General features: G+C 37.8%; 3 protein-coding genes across 5 annotated transcripts; 1 reads left to right on the top strand and 2 right to left on the bottom strand.

Annotated features, from left to right (window-relative positions):
* Positions 1-695: 695 nt before the first annotated feature.
* On the bottom strand, positions 696-1,236 carry LOC125221521 (pectinesterase inhibitor-like). Its single transcript, XM_048123638.1, has one exon. The coding sequence runs from the start codon at positions 1,234-1,236 to the stop codon at positions 742-744; it is 495 nt and encodes a 164-aa protein (XP_047979595.1). The 3' UTR covers positions 696-741.
* A 367-nt stretch (positions 1,237-1,603) lies between these two features.
* Positions 1,604-9,620, bottom strand: LOC125223570 (DExH-box ATP-dependent RNA helicase DExH8). 3 transcript variants are annotated; one of them, XM_048126772.1, is made up of 17 exons: positions 9,362-9,499; positions 8,680-8,798; positions 8,495-8,589; positions 8,110-8,287; positions 6,676-6,849; positions 6,403-6,550; positions 5,822-6,136; positions 5,520-5,666; positions 5,264-5,444; positions 4,639-4,919; positions 4,422-4,541; positions 4,187-4,322; positions 3,851-4,119; positions 3,577-3,771; positions 2,493-3,020; positions 2,155-2,378; positions 1,605-1,903 (listed from the first exon to the last, which is right to left on the bottom strand). In XM_048126772.1, exons 3-17 carry the CDS (start codon positions 8,505-8,507, stop codon positions 1,771-1,773), a joined length of 3,042 nt encoding a protein of 1,013 aa, XP_047982729.1. In that variant the 5' UTR covers positions 8,508-8,589; positions 8,680-8,798; positions 9,362-9,499; the 3' UTR covers positions 1,605-1,770. The 3 variants fall into 3 exon arrangements, with proteins under 3 accessions (XP_047982728.1, XP_047982729.1, XP_047982730.1); XM_048126773.1 differs by lacking the exon at positions 8,495-8,589 and having other exon boundaries at positions 1,606-1,903; XM_048126771.1 differs by lacking the exons at positions 8,495-8,589; positions 8,680-8,798 and having other exon boundaries at positions 1,604-1,903; positions 9,362-9,620.
* A 1,102-nt stretch (positions 9,621-10,722) lies between these two features.
* Positions 10,723-14,492, top strand: LOC125222307 (serine/arginine-rich-splicing factor SR34-like). Its single transcript, XM_048124837.1, has 12 exons — positions 10,723-10,834; positions 11,177-11,265; positions 11,455-11,520; positions 11,588-11,662; positions 11,749-11,851; positions 11,947-11,993; positions 12,098-12,155; positions 12,318-12,367; positions 12,516-12,572; positions 12,657-12,795; positions 14,046-14,136; positions 14,224-14,492. The coding sequence occupies exons 2-12, from the start codon at positions 11,182-11,184 to the stop codon at positions 14,225-14,227; spliced, it is 774 nt and encodes a 257-aa protein (XP_047980794.1). The 5' UTR covers positions 10,723-10,834; positions 11,177-11,181; the 3' UTR covers positions 14,228-14,492.
* Positions 14,493-16,502: the final 2,010 nt, after the last annotated feature.

Here is a 16,502-nt window from a genome sequence, read left to right as displayed (position 1 = left end):
GTGCTCATTTCTACCAATTGTGTTTCTGGTGGGATTGGTTTGCCACTCAGTTCTATGTAGACATTTGGCACAGGCAGCTACCCTTCTCCACAATGCAGTGGAGCTCATTCAGCTCAAGCTGTCATTGATGATTACCGTGCCTACGCTAGACTGAGACAGTAATGTTTGCAGCTGTGCAGTTTACTGGATTGTAAACGAATGTTAACATTTTTCGTTTTAGCAAAATATGGATATTTATTTGACTGGTATCATAAGGAAGTTTTTCTGAGGTTGACTCGCATTGTGAAACTTGCTGGTTAGATTTGTTAGTTTGATTTTCTCGATTCATTATCTCGTTACATCTCATATTTAACTTGATTCAAGTATATATTCGATGCATGCGTATGGTATTCAAAATGGGTCGACTATGGTTTTTAAAAAACAAGATTAAATTAGTACTGTATTGGTTTTCTAGTATACATTCTTTTCTGAAAGTATAGAATACTTAAAATCTGAAAGTATACGCAAGTGGTTTTGAATGAGGTTCAATAGTCGTAATATTTTGACTTAAGTGAAACACAACAAAATGAGGTTTCTATCATTTATTTGATTTGATATATCAGTAACGGTAAAAAAGAAATATTACTCGACGATACGCATTTGTCATGCCAAATCACTGTTATAATCTCAAAGTGGCAATAAATAAGTGGCCCATACTAAGCAGTAAGCACACAACACAAGCATATTCTTGCAATGAATTGGCTATTGCAAAGTATTAGCAATAATGAGAAGCAGCTGAACAAATGTATAGGCCCTAGCGCTGGCTTGTGTCAGTTGAGGTGGCTCGTTTGCTCCAAATTCATCGCTGCATGTATTAACATCAGTTAGAGCTGCTGATCCTTTGGTTCTTAGTGAACTGATGCTACCCCTATCTTGCTTCGGTATCAACGGCTTGGACTGATTCAATGTGTCCACAGCATCGCCGAAGACCTCAATGCATGTGTCAATTATCCCTTTGATACTGGGATTGGACACCTTCTTGGCCACGTCTATCGAGGCTTGTGTGGCCGACACTGCATTTTCAAGTGCAATCTTAGCCAGTCCTCGAGCATCTGCTCCATTTGACCGAGGGTCAGATCTTAAAACTTGACCGCATAGAGAGGGATTGTTGGATCTGGTGCAAAAATCACCTATCAAATCAGCTTGGCATTGGCTTAATATTGCTAGACAAACAAAGATTATGGTCAAGTAAGACATCTTTTGTGGAGCAGTATTTACTTTTGTGGATTTCAAATTTTTTTTGTTATACTTTGATTTCCAATGGAATCTTTTTATAGAGAGCGTAAACAAGTTTTACGAGTAGAAATTATGTTAATGTTGGTATTATATTTGATTTATTATTGCGTTTTACTTTGAAAAATAGTAACGGTTAACCAAATTAATTTGTTTTGATTGCAAATCAATTGTTTGATTACAGTTACAGATGCACAAATAAAGGGATGTCCTATTTCAAAACAAATCTCTTTCCAATTTAACTACAGTACTAAAATAATAGAGAAAATAAAATATTAAAAAAAATACGAATGAATTAATTTATGGAAAAAGAGAAGGCAACTAAACAGGTTATGAGAGACCGAGGTGTGGTGTGCTATTTTGATGGTGATTTGTCATTTTATTTATTAATTAGAAAAAGTTGAAGCACTAATTATCGTTGAAGAAGTATTGTTCCCATCATTATACTACTATTAATAGTTGTACAGCGAACTCAAAATGATGAGGATGAGCTCAGACTTAATTCTGCCAAACGACTTGAGATATCACATGCCGGAAAATGGTCGTTGTCACAAAATCCTTGAACTCAAAATCGAGATTTGTCGATTGATGTGGGACCAGCCACTCTTTTGGGACCATGATAGTTTTACGACTGCATAGGAATAGGAAATGAAATAAAGCCATTCACAAAAAAGACAATATAAAAGTTAGTTAGTGTCTCTATGCCTCCTGTGTGGAATTAGATATCAAAACCCAGAAATATGTCTCTTCTCCAGCGGAAACCAGGACAAGTTAAACATTGCCAGTAATGCGGTATGAGTATATACAAATTTTTTTATAAAAGTATCTATCACCGGATAACCTCGGAAACAATCTGCCATAATTAAAAAACAAACTACTTACAGTTTATCAGCTACGGCACCATGTAGCTGCTGGCTGAGAAAAGCTTTAAAGTCACCAAACTGTATGTCCGAGGGTGGGTACAGTTCAAAAACGTAAGAGATGGGCTTTGATACCAACATCGACTTTTTCGTGGTAACCTCATCAAACAACTCCCCGAAGCTTGATTCATCAAACCCAACTGATGCTTTAAGAAAGAAAAAGCTTTCCCTTGCCAGTTTTTCCACCTGATACAGCATTGAAACACTCAATACATACACATCATATAAAACCCAAATGTAAGGAGTGATAGTGCCTGACTTCCATATGTAAGGACTCAACCAAATGCTCATTTCAATTACCTCTAAGTTTGAAAATCTCATATTGTTCATGGTCAGGATAACACGCACTTCCTTCAGGTCATCTGCCAAAATCCGGATGGCTAGATAACTGAAAAAAGTTTGTACCAGTTTCTTCAGGTGTCCTTCCCCATATTCAGGACCAAATCTAGGAAACCAGAGCACACATTTGACTTTACTCCACGGAATCAGATTGTTTGCTTCTGTAGATATGATCGTTTCGGACGGGTGGCTAAGTCCCCACAGAACCTTTATGCTTTTCATCGGTGAATCGATAGGGAAGGGATCAGTCTCAGAAGTGGTGGATATTATAGAGGAACGATTGTATAGTTGAGCAAAGTATGAAGAAAAATGAAGTTTAATGTCATCTAATAGTAGCACACATTCATCAGAAGATGAAGGGAAGAATTGCAGAAGGAACTCTTTACTGACATCTTCATCTTCTGGGAGACACAAACTCGATTGACTAGCAGAAATAGTTATGGAATCAGCATCGTGAGAATAGTAACATGAATCCGCATAACGGCACCCCTGCAAAGATGTCCAACTGATCAAATGCAATAGCAGGAATGATAGAGTTCCGAAGTAGGAAATCTTATGGAAAAGCAAACTATTAAGTGAAACAAAATTTATTTTCAACTTAGAATACCATGAAAATCCTGAAATAGTTTACTACTGTATAGACTAATGGTTGCTTCTCTTAGGTTTGGTGCTATACTACATCATAGTATTACATATACACACACATATTTCTATGTATTACCAATCTCACTAGATAGATGCATCAAAAGGAAGAGATGTCATCACTTTCCATAAAAAACTCCCTTTTACCTTGCCCAAGTTCACCCGCTAGACATCTTACAGAACTTAGAATGATAGAAGAGAGTAGCAAAATGCCTTGCTCTTTCAAAACCAAAGATCATTAAATGCTCTGCATCAGACCACTTGTCAGAAAGTTATATTCACAGCAGTTATTAGAGATTGGTGCCAATCATATGTGGAGAGTTCATTAATTCATTAAAGGCTAAAGACAACAAATTTAAGGTAAATGCATTTGCAGCAAAGACTGGAGGCCTGGAGCATATACCTGCAATGAGAAAACGAATTTGCATATGGGCTTTTTCGCTTGAAGTGAATGAGAAAATGGGCATTGGATACCCCTGTTGCACAAGCCATTGACAAAATATCTACACAGTGCTGCACCCCCAGCAGTGTATTGTCCATTATCGTAGGTCAACGTATTCTGTTCTCTTGATACATCTTCAGTAAGCTTGATTCTCATCTATATTTAGCATGGAAATTTAAGAAGGGGTCATCTTTATGTCGCAAAAAGCTACATGTGGAAAACCAAATTGTATTACCTCTTTGACTATAGATTCAAACTTTCTCGCCACCTCTTCTGCATGAAAGTCATAAGGTCCGACAAAGGGAACAGCACCACATTTCATTGTAACATTATCATGCCCAAGCTCTTCATCCTTCACTATCAAAGCATTGGCTTCCTTGCTCTCAACGAATTTGAGATTACAGGAATGATGAAAGTCATACGGGTCAAAATGAATTGGTATACTGTTAGACATCGCCAGAAACTTGGGTCGAAAACGGTGCACCAAATTCAGGATATCGTGATCTGCAAACAACATTATCGGGATAAAGCAAATGAAAACCAGGTGTCATGGAGCTTTGAAGAATCTTACATGTCTCATTAACAAGATTGAGAGCAGGTAGGACAAGGTTGTGAAATGAACACCACTCTTCTTCACTCTGAAGTTCCACATCTACTGCTTCATCTGACTTAACGATGCTCATGAGGTATTTAACCCGGAACTTGTCCTATACGAAAGACATTGAACTAACATGGTTAAAATGAAATAATTTGAAAATATTAGTATGATTCAAATCCAACAAAGCACATAAATGAGTAATAATTACCTTCAACATACGTTCCCAAAACTGAAATGCACAGAAGTTGCCCATGTATGACACCTCCTTCCTACCAAGGCTAGTAATCTTACTATTTCCACTATAATAATTATTGGCATATTCCGCAAACTAAAGAAATAAAGCATCACAATCAGTATATAAGAGATAGCTATGAGGTCAGAAACCAAAAGCTAAGCTCTACCAGTAACCACTAAGCAGCTGATACCTGATTGTCCAGACCAAAAGGACGCAGAATGGGCAGAGGCTGTTGATCCAGCAATATACCAAATAGAATGCCTTCACGTACCATTCCAATATCAGCAAATTTTAGAACAAGGACAGAAGCATCAAATGACAAAGCAAAGCTGGCTAGCAGGCGTCCATAATAGGTAGGCTCATAACGTCCCCTAGAAGATGACTTCTCCAATGCACCCATGTGAACCAACAATTCTAGTGCGTCCTCAACAATAAAAGACTCTGGAGGATCCATGGCCTTCTGTAACAACACTGATAAAACAATACATATATCTGTCATCTTTGGCAAGCATGACTGGGATATAAGATAAAAGCATTCTTCCCATTCAATCAATGTGAGACATTGAATTGACAATGGACACAAAACTTTAAGGTAATATAAGATGGTAAAACACATGAGGAATACAAGCGTGGCACAACATTGTGTAAAAGGTGATCCATTATTAGCAAATTTTATCATCTATCACTCAAAACCCATATCTGCAAGTTGCCTCACACTTTGACTCTGTTTCATGACATTGGAAGTCAATGAGAAAGGGTGTAAAACAATTATCATCTTCTCGGAGATAAAGAAGTTCAATCTAAAAGGTAATCACCTTTAGGTTCGTTAATAGCTTTAGATTCAGCACAGCACAAGAGAAGTACTTGCATTCGTAATGATAAGTTCAGAATTGCTGGAGATTCATAGTCATCCAGTTGGCCATAGAAGGAACCAGTCACGATCCGATACACAATGCCATCACAAGTCCGACCAGTTCTCCCTCTGCGTTGTTCAGCCTATGGCATGCAAAAATAAGTGTCAACAAATACCACCAAGCAAACATGAGATGAACCATACATAGGTCACTATACCTGAGATTTTGAAACCCAAACAAGCCCTGCTGAATCAGTTTTCCTACTATCATCCCAGAATACTTGCAAAGAACGACAGGAGTCTATGACATATCCTACTTTGGGAATTGTGACTGAAGACTCTGCAATGTTTGTGGCTAGGATAACCTGCATCAACAGTGATGTTTCAGCTAAAATTAGTACAGTTAAATTTATAAATTTCTGAGATAATATTGCAGAGACGTCTTGGCTTTGAACAATGTGTATTTGTTTATCATCATCCACAAACATTACCTTGCAATGGGACATAGAACAGATATTACCTTGCGATGGGACTTCCAGATTCTCATGGCTTTGAGCGCTTGGTCAGTATCAATACTACGATGCAAAATGTGAACTTTAAAGGACTCTGCAAAGGGTTTCAGGAGAAACCACTGCTGCTCCAGTGCATAGTATGTTGGAAGAAAAACCAAAATACTCTTCCCTATATCTGGTTCATTTTTGTGAATGTGAAGCACCAAATCATGGATAAGCTTGTGCACTTCTGGATTCAAATCAGCTTGGGCCATTTTTGGGCTTGGCGCAGAACAGTATTTCAAAGAAAGATTCTCACTTTCCATTCCAAGAAGCTCACTTATCTATCAACACAGAGAGACTTTTAATAGCATAATAGCTGCTTCTGATCACAAAATCAGCACATTATTGAAATATAGAAAGTAATATATAGAAAAGATTTTGTCCACTGTTTGGGGAGTAAAACAGACAAAAAACAGAAAGTAACAATATTTGGCAAGAAGGGGAAGTATGAAAATCTATTATAATTATGAACCTACGATGCCAGGAAATTTCAACTGAAAATGACCAGCATGTTGACAGAAAACCCAATAAACTCTAGCAGTGATACCTGTTCAAGGTACAATACTTCTCTTTGGAATATGGTGGTCATCTCAGTGCTTGGGATTGCCAAAACTTCTAATCTTTCATCCCTACCAAGATCCCCAAAGTATCTGCGATATCTTGAAATGTCTGCAGTGGCAGACATCAAAACCACCCTACAAACGACATGAAGGAATCAATCATATAATCATATCAAGGTTCACTATCATGTGGGCTTTTGTATAGAGCTGTATATATTAGGATAACAATGAGTGATAGTTAAATGAAAAAAGCTGCTAACCTTAAGTCTTTGTTTCTAAGTAAAAACTGCTTTATGCAAACAAGAACAAGATCAGACTCCACTGATCTTTCATGCACTTCATCAAGAACAATAACTTTGTATCTAAGGGCTTTGAATCCCTTCTCTCGCATCTCGTCCAACAAAACCCCAGCTGTTTTAAAAACAATTTTGGAGCTGAAAGAGAAAATATATCTAGTCAGAAAACAATAACAGCGGCTGAATAAAGCAGCATAGACGGTGATTAATAATTACAAAGTGTGAGAGTAGAGACAAATAAGAAATGACACAAGGACTTTAAGTTCAATAATAGTAAGCAGAACAGGGAAAGACCCTGATTGATGATAAATTATTAGACCGACATTCAGAACCAAGAAGATGGGTTACAGGATAAGCTGTTGCAATATAATAAAAAGGGTAACAATACCCTACATCCTAAGGCAGGCACAAAGAGGAAAGAGACATTTAAACATGAGGTGTTCAGCACCCTGGTTTAGTGTTTCATTGGTTTAAGTATCATCACTAAGCCTTGATATCAACCATACAAGTGTGATATGCAGAGCAGGAAAAGCCAAAAATCAACTTGAACCACCATTATGAGATATTTGCGGCACCACATATGAGATAATGCGGACAGTTAAAATTAAAAACCAAAAAATTGTTGTATCATTTCTACTTTAAAGTTAATTGCTATTCAAAGTTAATTTATAGCTCGAGTAACAATGCAAAACTAATATTCATTAATCAACTCTCAGCCAAAATTCGCAGTATACTTTTCAGAATCATTCTCCCAATGACTTGTCAATTCCACCCTAAGCCGCCTCATGATATGACGCGTAATATGAGACCCAATTAAGAAGGAAATGACATTAAAAGATCAAACTAAGTCATATAATCTAATACTCCCTCCGTCCGTGAAATGTTGTCCACTTTTGCCATTTCGGTTCATCCGCTAAATGTTGTCCACTTTGCTTTTTTCCATTTTTGGTAAATGGAGTCCCCTTTCCACTAACGCATTACACTCACATTCTATTATAAAACTAATATATAAATGTGGAACTCACATTCCACTCACTTTTTTTCACATTTCTTAAAACCCGTGTCGAGTCAAATGTGGACAAGATTTTGCTGACGGAGGGAGCATTCGTCTCTCCTTACTAAAGCTTACTAATCCAATGCCTATACATGGAAATTAAAGAAAATCATTTAATAAATAAATTTGAAGTCCTACAATCATGAACTTGAAACAGATCATGAAGATCACCAAGTATCCACTGTCCAAGCATAGAGCTTTGGGCATCGCGTATGCAGAAACACTTTCCTTGTGATCGAGGGAAGTTGACTCCCAAGAGGCCCCAAATTAATGAAATATGATCACATAATAGCCTTTGGAGGACTTACAAATTATCGCTGCAGAAACATTAACAACAAAAGTACCTAGCTGAGAAGACCCGTGAGTGACCAATGTGGTACCCGACCTCTCCACCTATTTCACAATTGCGGGCCTTTGCTACCATCCTAGCAACAGCTACAACAGCAAATCTCCTCGGTTGTGTGCAAAGTATGGGCTCTATATTTTCGTCTAGTAGGAATTGTGGGATCTGGGAGCTCTTTCCTTGAAATTGAGGGAAAAAAATATCATAATATAAGCAGTTGATTTTAAGTAGACAACAAGAGGAATCAATATCCATGTGTAAGACCATTCTGGAATCAATAATGCAAGTAGACAAAACTTCTAAGAAAACCACACAGCTCATAAAAGTCTACTAATAAAACAATCTATACATATATACATAGAAAATAATTGCCAAAACACATTTACCAATCTTGCTCATGTACCGAAAAGTGGTACTCCCTCCATCCACAAAGAGTGTGGTCTTATGACATTTTCATCTATACACCATGAGTGTAGTACTTCTATTTTAAGACAAAATAGTCCTTATATCAGCATTTACAAAATAAACCTGCACGTTCTTTAATTTTTCGTGGGCTCAACAAACCACTAACCAATACTTATCCAACATTCAATACTGCTTGAGACTCATCTCCACTTAAAATGCATCTCCCAATATTTAAACTTGTGCCATCCACTCCGCACCACACTACAGTTCATCCAGGTGAAGGGCCTGACCAAGTCAAATCAAATCAATGGTACAATACCATTATTCAAGCAATGAAATGCTGCCATCATGTTTTATGCAGTTTTGCACAACAACATTTCCGTAGCAGAAAAACTGCTGCCTAAGGTGTAAGAATTTAGTGAACAGCTTGATAGGCAGTGACTTTGCCAAGTAAAGGATGATTTTAAAACAAATTGCAGAACTGAACGGAAGGAGAATGAATTATCAAATCCAAAATTGGCAGAGCTAATCGGGAAATGAATGCAAATAAAATCGTTTTAAAACAAATCACATATATAGAACAGTTTAAAATGCATAATATCAAATGAAACCAAATGCGGTTGAAGAGAGAAATCAATTGCCGTAACTAGTTTTGCTGATCATGAATACAAACCATGGAACCGGTTTCAAATGAAATCATCACGCAATAAACTAAAACCAGCAGTTGGAAACAGTAGGAGAATCAAAATCGGAAGTACTGTAGTTCGGAAATATCATATTGAAAAGCATCTACAAGTTACAAATGCAAGTAATGAAGAACGCAAGTAGAAAACAGTCAAATCAATTACCACAGCCGGTTTCGCCGACGATGAAAGTTACGCGATTCTCCAAAATCTTCTCAACAATCTTATTTCGCATCGCCGCAACCGGAAGTTGAGAGAAACTCGACTGAGGCGAGGACGGCGTCGGAGGTGACGCCATTTCTTCGACAAAATTCAGCAATCAAACTTGCAACCAGCAAAAACCTTTGCCTAGTGAGTTGTGGACTTGGAGAGGTTTTTCTGCTGTCTGAGTAAACGACGAGTCTATTCTCGTGCACCAGGGTGCTTTTGCTTCGAGCTTATTGTACAGATTCCGACGCGCGTAATTTATAAGTTTAACCCAATTCGATTGAAGAAGCCTGATAAATCAATGGTCTTGCCCCTGGGCCGTGAAGCCCACTCGCTCCATTGTAAGTGGGCTTCTATTTCGACCATTTCAAATATTTTAAAAAGAATAAAAAAATTATTATTTAATTCAAATTAGATTTGTTTCCCAACAAATATATTCACTTTTATTTCATTTTTTATCCTCCAAAACTTTTAAAATACATCTATAAATTTCACACTAAAAACTAATATTTTTTTTTACCACAAGTGTATTGAATCCGCCTTTAGCATAATCCAATTAAACCTGCTCGATCGAGTTTACGGATTAAGACCAAAAGCCTTTCAACGGGTGGCCGGTGGCGGGGTTTAAAAACTACTCTCTTACTCATCGCAAATAATTTTTTAAAATGATCTTAATACAAGTATGGTCTCTAACGACGACCATGTGGAGCGTCATAGTAAAGAATATTATAACAACCCTTCCACCCCTCCTCCTGCACCAAGAACCTGCTGCCACTATTCCGCGAGTACTTACAGTGGCGGAGTCGTCTCGCGATTCCAATGTCACGGCTGACTCTAAGAAGATCTAGTCGAAATTTGGTGACCATTATTGGTGTTTCGATTTTAAATTATGTATTTTACTTCCTATGTTCCCTCATAGTTGAATCATCTTTCAATTTTTGGAAGTTCGCTTATAGTTGAGTCATTTCCATATATAACATTTTTTTCTCGATTACTTTACTCTTTCTAACTTTATTAATGTTGTACTCTATTTTTTATAGGTATTTTTCTCTCTCTTACATTTTTATCTATCTACCTAACAAACTAAACATCAATTTCTTAAACTCTGCGAAAAGTTTCGTCTCAATTATGAGGGAACGAAAGGAGCATCACTCACAATAAATTACTACATCCGTCCATAAAAAATATACTAGTACTAAATTTATCAATTTATTAAAACCCACGCTAAATCAAAATGGACAATTATTAGGGGCCGGAAGAAGTAAGAGTAGTATTAATGAATTATGGATAATAACTATAATGATATGTATTTCTTGCGTCACCTTCCCGAATTGCCCTTTTGCTTGCAGCCAGCATTTTAAAACCCTAAATTTCGCAACTACTGTATTATTCTCTATCTGAATCGTCTGAACTCCGCGCTCCGGTCCATCGGTAAAACCCCCATTTTGAGCCTCTCCATAATTATTACTCCAGTGAAGTACTTAATCCTGCTGAATGTCTTTTATTTTTGACATTTATTTCATGATATTTACGCTTTTTTTTTGTGATGCATAAATTTAAGCTTTGAGGCCATCTTTTTATGCTTGTCGTAATACAGACTACAGAGCACTGACGATTATTTTCGCTAAGATACTACTAGTATTTATATAATTGTTTTTAGCAAATTTCGTTTTCACAATTTCTTTTTTTCTGGGAAAGTTACATGGTTTATGTGTATAATTTTATCAGGATTAAAATTCTTGTAACTTATTCGCGTTTTGTTGATAACTTTAGCAAGAATGAGTCGCTCTAGCAGAACTCTCTATGTTGGCAACCTTCCTGGGGACGTTCGTGAGCGCGAGGTGGAGGATCTTTTTTACAAGGTTTTTTTTTTTTCCTCTCTCTCTTTTTAACGTTAATGTTGAGTGATTTACTCTTTATCAATCTTGACTGAAGCAGCTGTGTTGAAATCTAGCTTTAATACTCGGGAACTTGAACCACCACTTAAAAGATTTCAGAGTTGCATCTTAATATCTGCAATCTTGACATTTTTCAATTTCATTTACTTGCAGTATGGACCAATTGTGCATATTGATCTTAAAATCCCCCCAAGGCCTCCAGGCTATGCTTTTGTTGAGGTATGGTTTGATTTATATCTGAGTTTTTAATTCCTTGAAGATTCTAATCCCTACCTTTTCACCACAGTTTGAAGAGTCAAGGGATGCTGAAGATGCCATACGAGGGCGTGATGGCTATGATTTTGATGGGCATCGCCTACGGGTGGGCATTTGTTTGTGGTTGTCATTTGTCACCTTTTTGCATGCATCTGTTGGTATGTTAATAATAATTTTGATATTTGGTTACAGGTTGAGCTAGCACATGGTGGGCGTGGTAACTCATCATCGGCAGATCGTCATACTGGAAGTCGTGGTCCCCGAGGAGGAGTTTCTAGGCGCTCAGAATATAGAGGTGGATACATAAATTCATATGTAAAGTGTAAATGTCATCCAATGTTTAAGATTTTGACACTACTGCATTTTTTCTCCTGTGGCCTCATATTCCAGTTTTAATCACCGGCTTGCCTCAGTCAGCTTCATGGCAAGATCTTAAGGTAAGAGTGCATTTTCTTGGTTCTCAATATTGGCCATTTTCTTGTCATACTGATACACACCACTTAGCTGGTCATTGGTCTTAAGTCTTATTGTTTATATTCAGGATCATATGCGTCGAGCTGGAGACGTTTGCTTCTCACAAGTTTTCCACGAGGGGAGTGGTATGTTTTATATCAATGTGCATATCTTCTTTTGACAAATCAACAAATGCATATTGCTAATAATATCATATTCTGGGTACATATGTTATCCAGGAAATTGGTTTTGGGATTCTTAGTTTGGACATGTTTTTCTTATTGTGATTTCAACTTTCCTTCCCTCAGGAAAGACAGGGATAGTAGACTACACAAATTTTGATGACATGAAATATGCTGTGAGCCATCTTGCTTCTCTTCCATTTCTTGAAACTGAAATATATTTAAATGACTACTTTTTCTCTGTTTGTTTCCCTGTTCGAGTAATTTTAACCATTCATTTGTTCCTCCTACATTCAATAGTGATTTTTCTTTTGCCCAATGCAGATCAAGAAGCTCGATGGTTCTGAGTTTCGGAATGCTTTCTCACGGGGAAGAGTGCATGTATGCTTCAGTGTTCAAGTTTGTACATAGTTTTCTTTTTGGATAGTTTCCATTACAATATCATCCCAAAAATCTTTTTATCAGGTGAAAGAATATGATTCCAGTCGCTCTAGAAGCCGCAGCCGCAGTCGTAGTCGCAGTCCGGCCTACTCAAAAGGAAGGAGCAATGGTCGAAGCAAGAGCAAAAGCCCAAGTGTTAGCCGTAGCAGGAGCAGAAGGTTCAATGCTGTTTCAAAAAAATAGATTTTAGGTTTCTACTAAGTAACTTTTTTATGTTGATTATAAAATATCTATCCTGACATTTTCTACTAGTAACATTTTTATGTTTATTAATGCAAATATATTTCTCGGATTTTTTTTTGTGTTTTGTTTTGTTTTGTTCAGCAGTAGAATCCCCATCATTAATTATAACAGTTGATGCAAGTAAACTAATTGTTCCGCAATAGTCCCAAGTACCCCAAACTGTATTTCGTTACTAGAGCCAGCAGTTGATGCCAGTAAAATATTTGTTTGAACTATTTGAATAAACAAAACATGACATTCTATTTTTGCCATTGAAGGAGTCTACTTTTCTTGCCTCTTCCCTTTTGTCCCTTGCCCTCCCACTTTTGCATCATGTATGTGGTTGTGAAAAATATGTCAGCTGTCAAAGGATCACTTCTCTTTATCCTTTGCAAACGTGGAATTACTTTCTCTCTTGTTCCTAGATATGGATATATGCGCGATCTGGGGATTGCATATTAGGATCTTGTTGGGTAAATTGGTTCAGTTGGCTACTACTCTTTTGGGGTTGGAGGTATGATGCTTTCTAGATGGTAACTTTGGAATCCTTCTCGATGTCTCTGTTCTAATGAGCATCGCAAATGTCCAATGGGTGCTAGATTGGGAACATGAAGATCATGGATTACTATGGTGAAGCTGGATATTGGACTAATTGAATAAGAGAACACCTTTTTGCAGTGGAAACGTTTAAACCGTCTGGTGCTAAGCTTTCAACTCATTCTATCCGAGTATATATTGATTCTTTTGGTATCTTTGCTAATCACATGTTCCAGTGCCAAGGTCGTTTCTTCTTTGATAGGTTACTTGCTTGTGTGAAATTAATATTTTCATTTTTGTTTTTCTTCTCATGTGTATCCTAAATGTTTGTGAGTTTCCTCTTGCCCAATATGGTCACGGTCACTATGATGTGGAAGTGGCAACAAGGCTCTTGGATCAAAGTTTTAAAGAGGGACTAGTGGATATTAAATTGGGTTGTTTCTGGACCTTTTGCAGATCTCCTTCAAGATCCAGATCCCCGAAACCAGCTGTAAGTTTAGTCCTACTTCAGTAAATTGTCACTCTCTTATTTTTCGCCATTCTGGATACATATAATATGAAATTATTTTCAATCTAAATTCGGGCATTTTATGTAATACTGTCCAACATTATGCTTTTTATATCTTCGTCCCAAAAATTATAACATCCAGAAACATACAAGTGCAAGTCCCAAAAAACGGGGTTTAAGCAGAAGCCTTAGCCGTAGCAAGAGCCCAAGCCAGAGCCGAAGCAGGAGCCGTTCCAGGTTTACTTCTTTCAGATTCGTATGTTGTGGCCATAATATGATTGATCTACATTCTTGATGTTAATTATCGTTTTTTATTTTTAACAGGTGAATTAGTAATTTGATGGGGAATTAATGCTGCAGTGCTTTTGCTAGTTAATCCTGCACTAGAATTTGCAGTAAATCAAGAGAAACTACAATGTGTTATGACTGATTATCAAATTTCTAAATCTCTCGTGTTGTTTGAAGAAAATTTTCTGTTTCTGCAAGACCGAAGAACCTATGTTTTTTTTTTTTAATTTTTGCAAATTGTAGCTATATCGTATGTACTATTGTTGTTGATGACTTCAATTATAACTTACGAGCCCTTGGTTCTCCGTGGACTTGAGCTCACATTTATGCGACAGCAGTTTACGGTTGAACACCTCCTCTGCTGGACTCTGTGCTCCCATGTCAATGTTTTATAAGTGCTGGCTTCATTTTAATTTAATTTGGATCTCCATGCTTGAAAATGAGTTTTGTTAGTCACAGCTTGTAGGTGCTGCAAAGTATGAAAATGAGTGTTGTAGCAAAGTTGGGTTGCCTTTTGTGGCCTAATTTGGAAGGAGTATCTGGTGTTAGATGTGGTAGAGAATTGGGTTGGGATATTTGAAAATTCTGAGTATTATTGCATATTGGAGTGTAAGAGAATGGCATGATATCTGTTACAAGTGGTGAGATTCGATTTGGAGTGGTGATGGCCTATCTCAACTACCACAACTTTAAAATGTTTCTTATCTTGTTTGCACATGGGATATGAAGGTCCTGTGTTGATGGCGATGGATGTTGGAAGTGTCCCAAAAGAATTTCATGTGATATTTCGGTGGTAGGCCTAGACTAATTAGCGGATAATTTTGATTCGAGTGAGGGGTGGGGGTGGGGATTATAGGAAAGATTTGTGATGGAAACAAGGTCACAAGATGGATGGAGGAATCGCGATATTTTGGGAGTCGAAACTGTGATTGAAGACGGTTGGATGGATAAACATCTCTAGTCTACAATGCAAATGCGCGAGAAACAAGGAATACGGACTATTCATTTCGATGCGTTGTAAAGGATTGCCCCCTTGCTGGAAAGCTTGCCTCGGATCATTCGGTGTGCGTGCCTCCACCCCTATACCTCACGTGGAGATAATTGATGATGAGGCTCTGAGAAAGAGATGAGAAGGAAGTGGCAGTCGCGTTTGAAAAGCAGTATCGCAGTGATGGAGATGGCGACCGAATGAAGAGGAGGAGGAGATATGGTCTTGTGGGCAGTGCCGGAGCAAGGATTTTAATCAATGGAGTACTTATTAAGTTTGTTGAATTGTTCAGTATCTACCATGTGGAATTAACTTAGACATAAGTAATACAGAGATGATAATGAGATGATTAGAGGATGGTAACAAAAACTAGAGATATAGTGACAATGTCAATATTGAAACAATTAAAGAATATATATATTTTTTAATAAAGAGCATAGTATTAAAATTAATTTTGCTAATATAACATAATTATTTATAAAAAGAATAAAATAAAATTCTAATCTAGATTTTTATTAATAAAGAGCATATCATTAAATTTTTTAAAAGAATATATCATATTATGAAATATTTATATTACTTTTTTGTGCAACTCCACAAGATCCAGTTTTTGGATTCACAATTGGAGTAAGAGCACTCCCAATGGGGGTGGCGAAAATCCGGCAAAAAATCGCCGAACATCGCCGGATTATCGCCGGCCGTTGTGGTGAAATCGGCGATAATTCGGCGATAATCTTACCGTTATTTCGCCAAGCGGCGTTTTTTCGCCGGATTATCGCCGAGCGATCGCCGGCCACTGTGGGCGACGCTCGGCGATAAATCGGCGATATTTAAATTTTTTTTTTTTTTTCGGCCCAACGGCTATTTTTACATCCCACCCCTATAAATATTTCCTCCACTTCCTCCATTCATCACCCATAATCTTCATTCTCTCCATTTTCAATCTCTTCTCCCAATCTTCAATCTTCATCAATCTTCCAAAAATTATGAGCTTTTGGAAGAAAAATTTTCCGCTCGGGTAAGGGTAAGGGTAAGGGTAAGGGGAAAGAGTCGAGTTCACAAATTCCCAACACGGATGAAGCAAACGAGCAGTGGATGCACTCGTTGTTGGCGATGGGTTCTCCTCCCGGCCAACTTCCATACGCGGGTCCGTCTCCTTTGCAGACTCCTCCGGCGCGGAGACTTTCTCCGTACTTCAACTCTGCCGGCGAGAATGCCCTCTCCGGCCGACGATGTGTATCGGCCCCGGTTCGGCACCCCGGATCAACCCCGGCGACCAAGAATCTCCGGGCCGCGACAACGGCGCGGAGGACTTCGAGTGGAAGAA

Source organism: Salvia hispanica, chromosome 4 (genome assembly GCF_023119035.1).
Source record: "Salvia hispanica cultivar TCC Black 2014 chromosome 4, UniMelb_Shisp_WGS_1.0, whole genome shotgun sequence".
In the NCBI taxonomy this organism is placed as follows: domain Eukaryota; kingdom Viridiplantae; phylum Streptophyta; class Magnoliopsida; order Lamiales; family Lamiaceae; genus Salvia; species Salvia hispanica.
The sequence above is the reverse complement of the archived record's forward strand: the minus strand, read 5'-3'. Positions and strand labels throughout refer to the sequence as shown.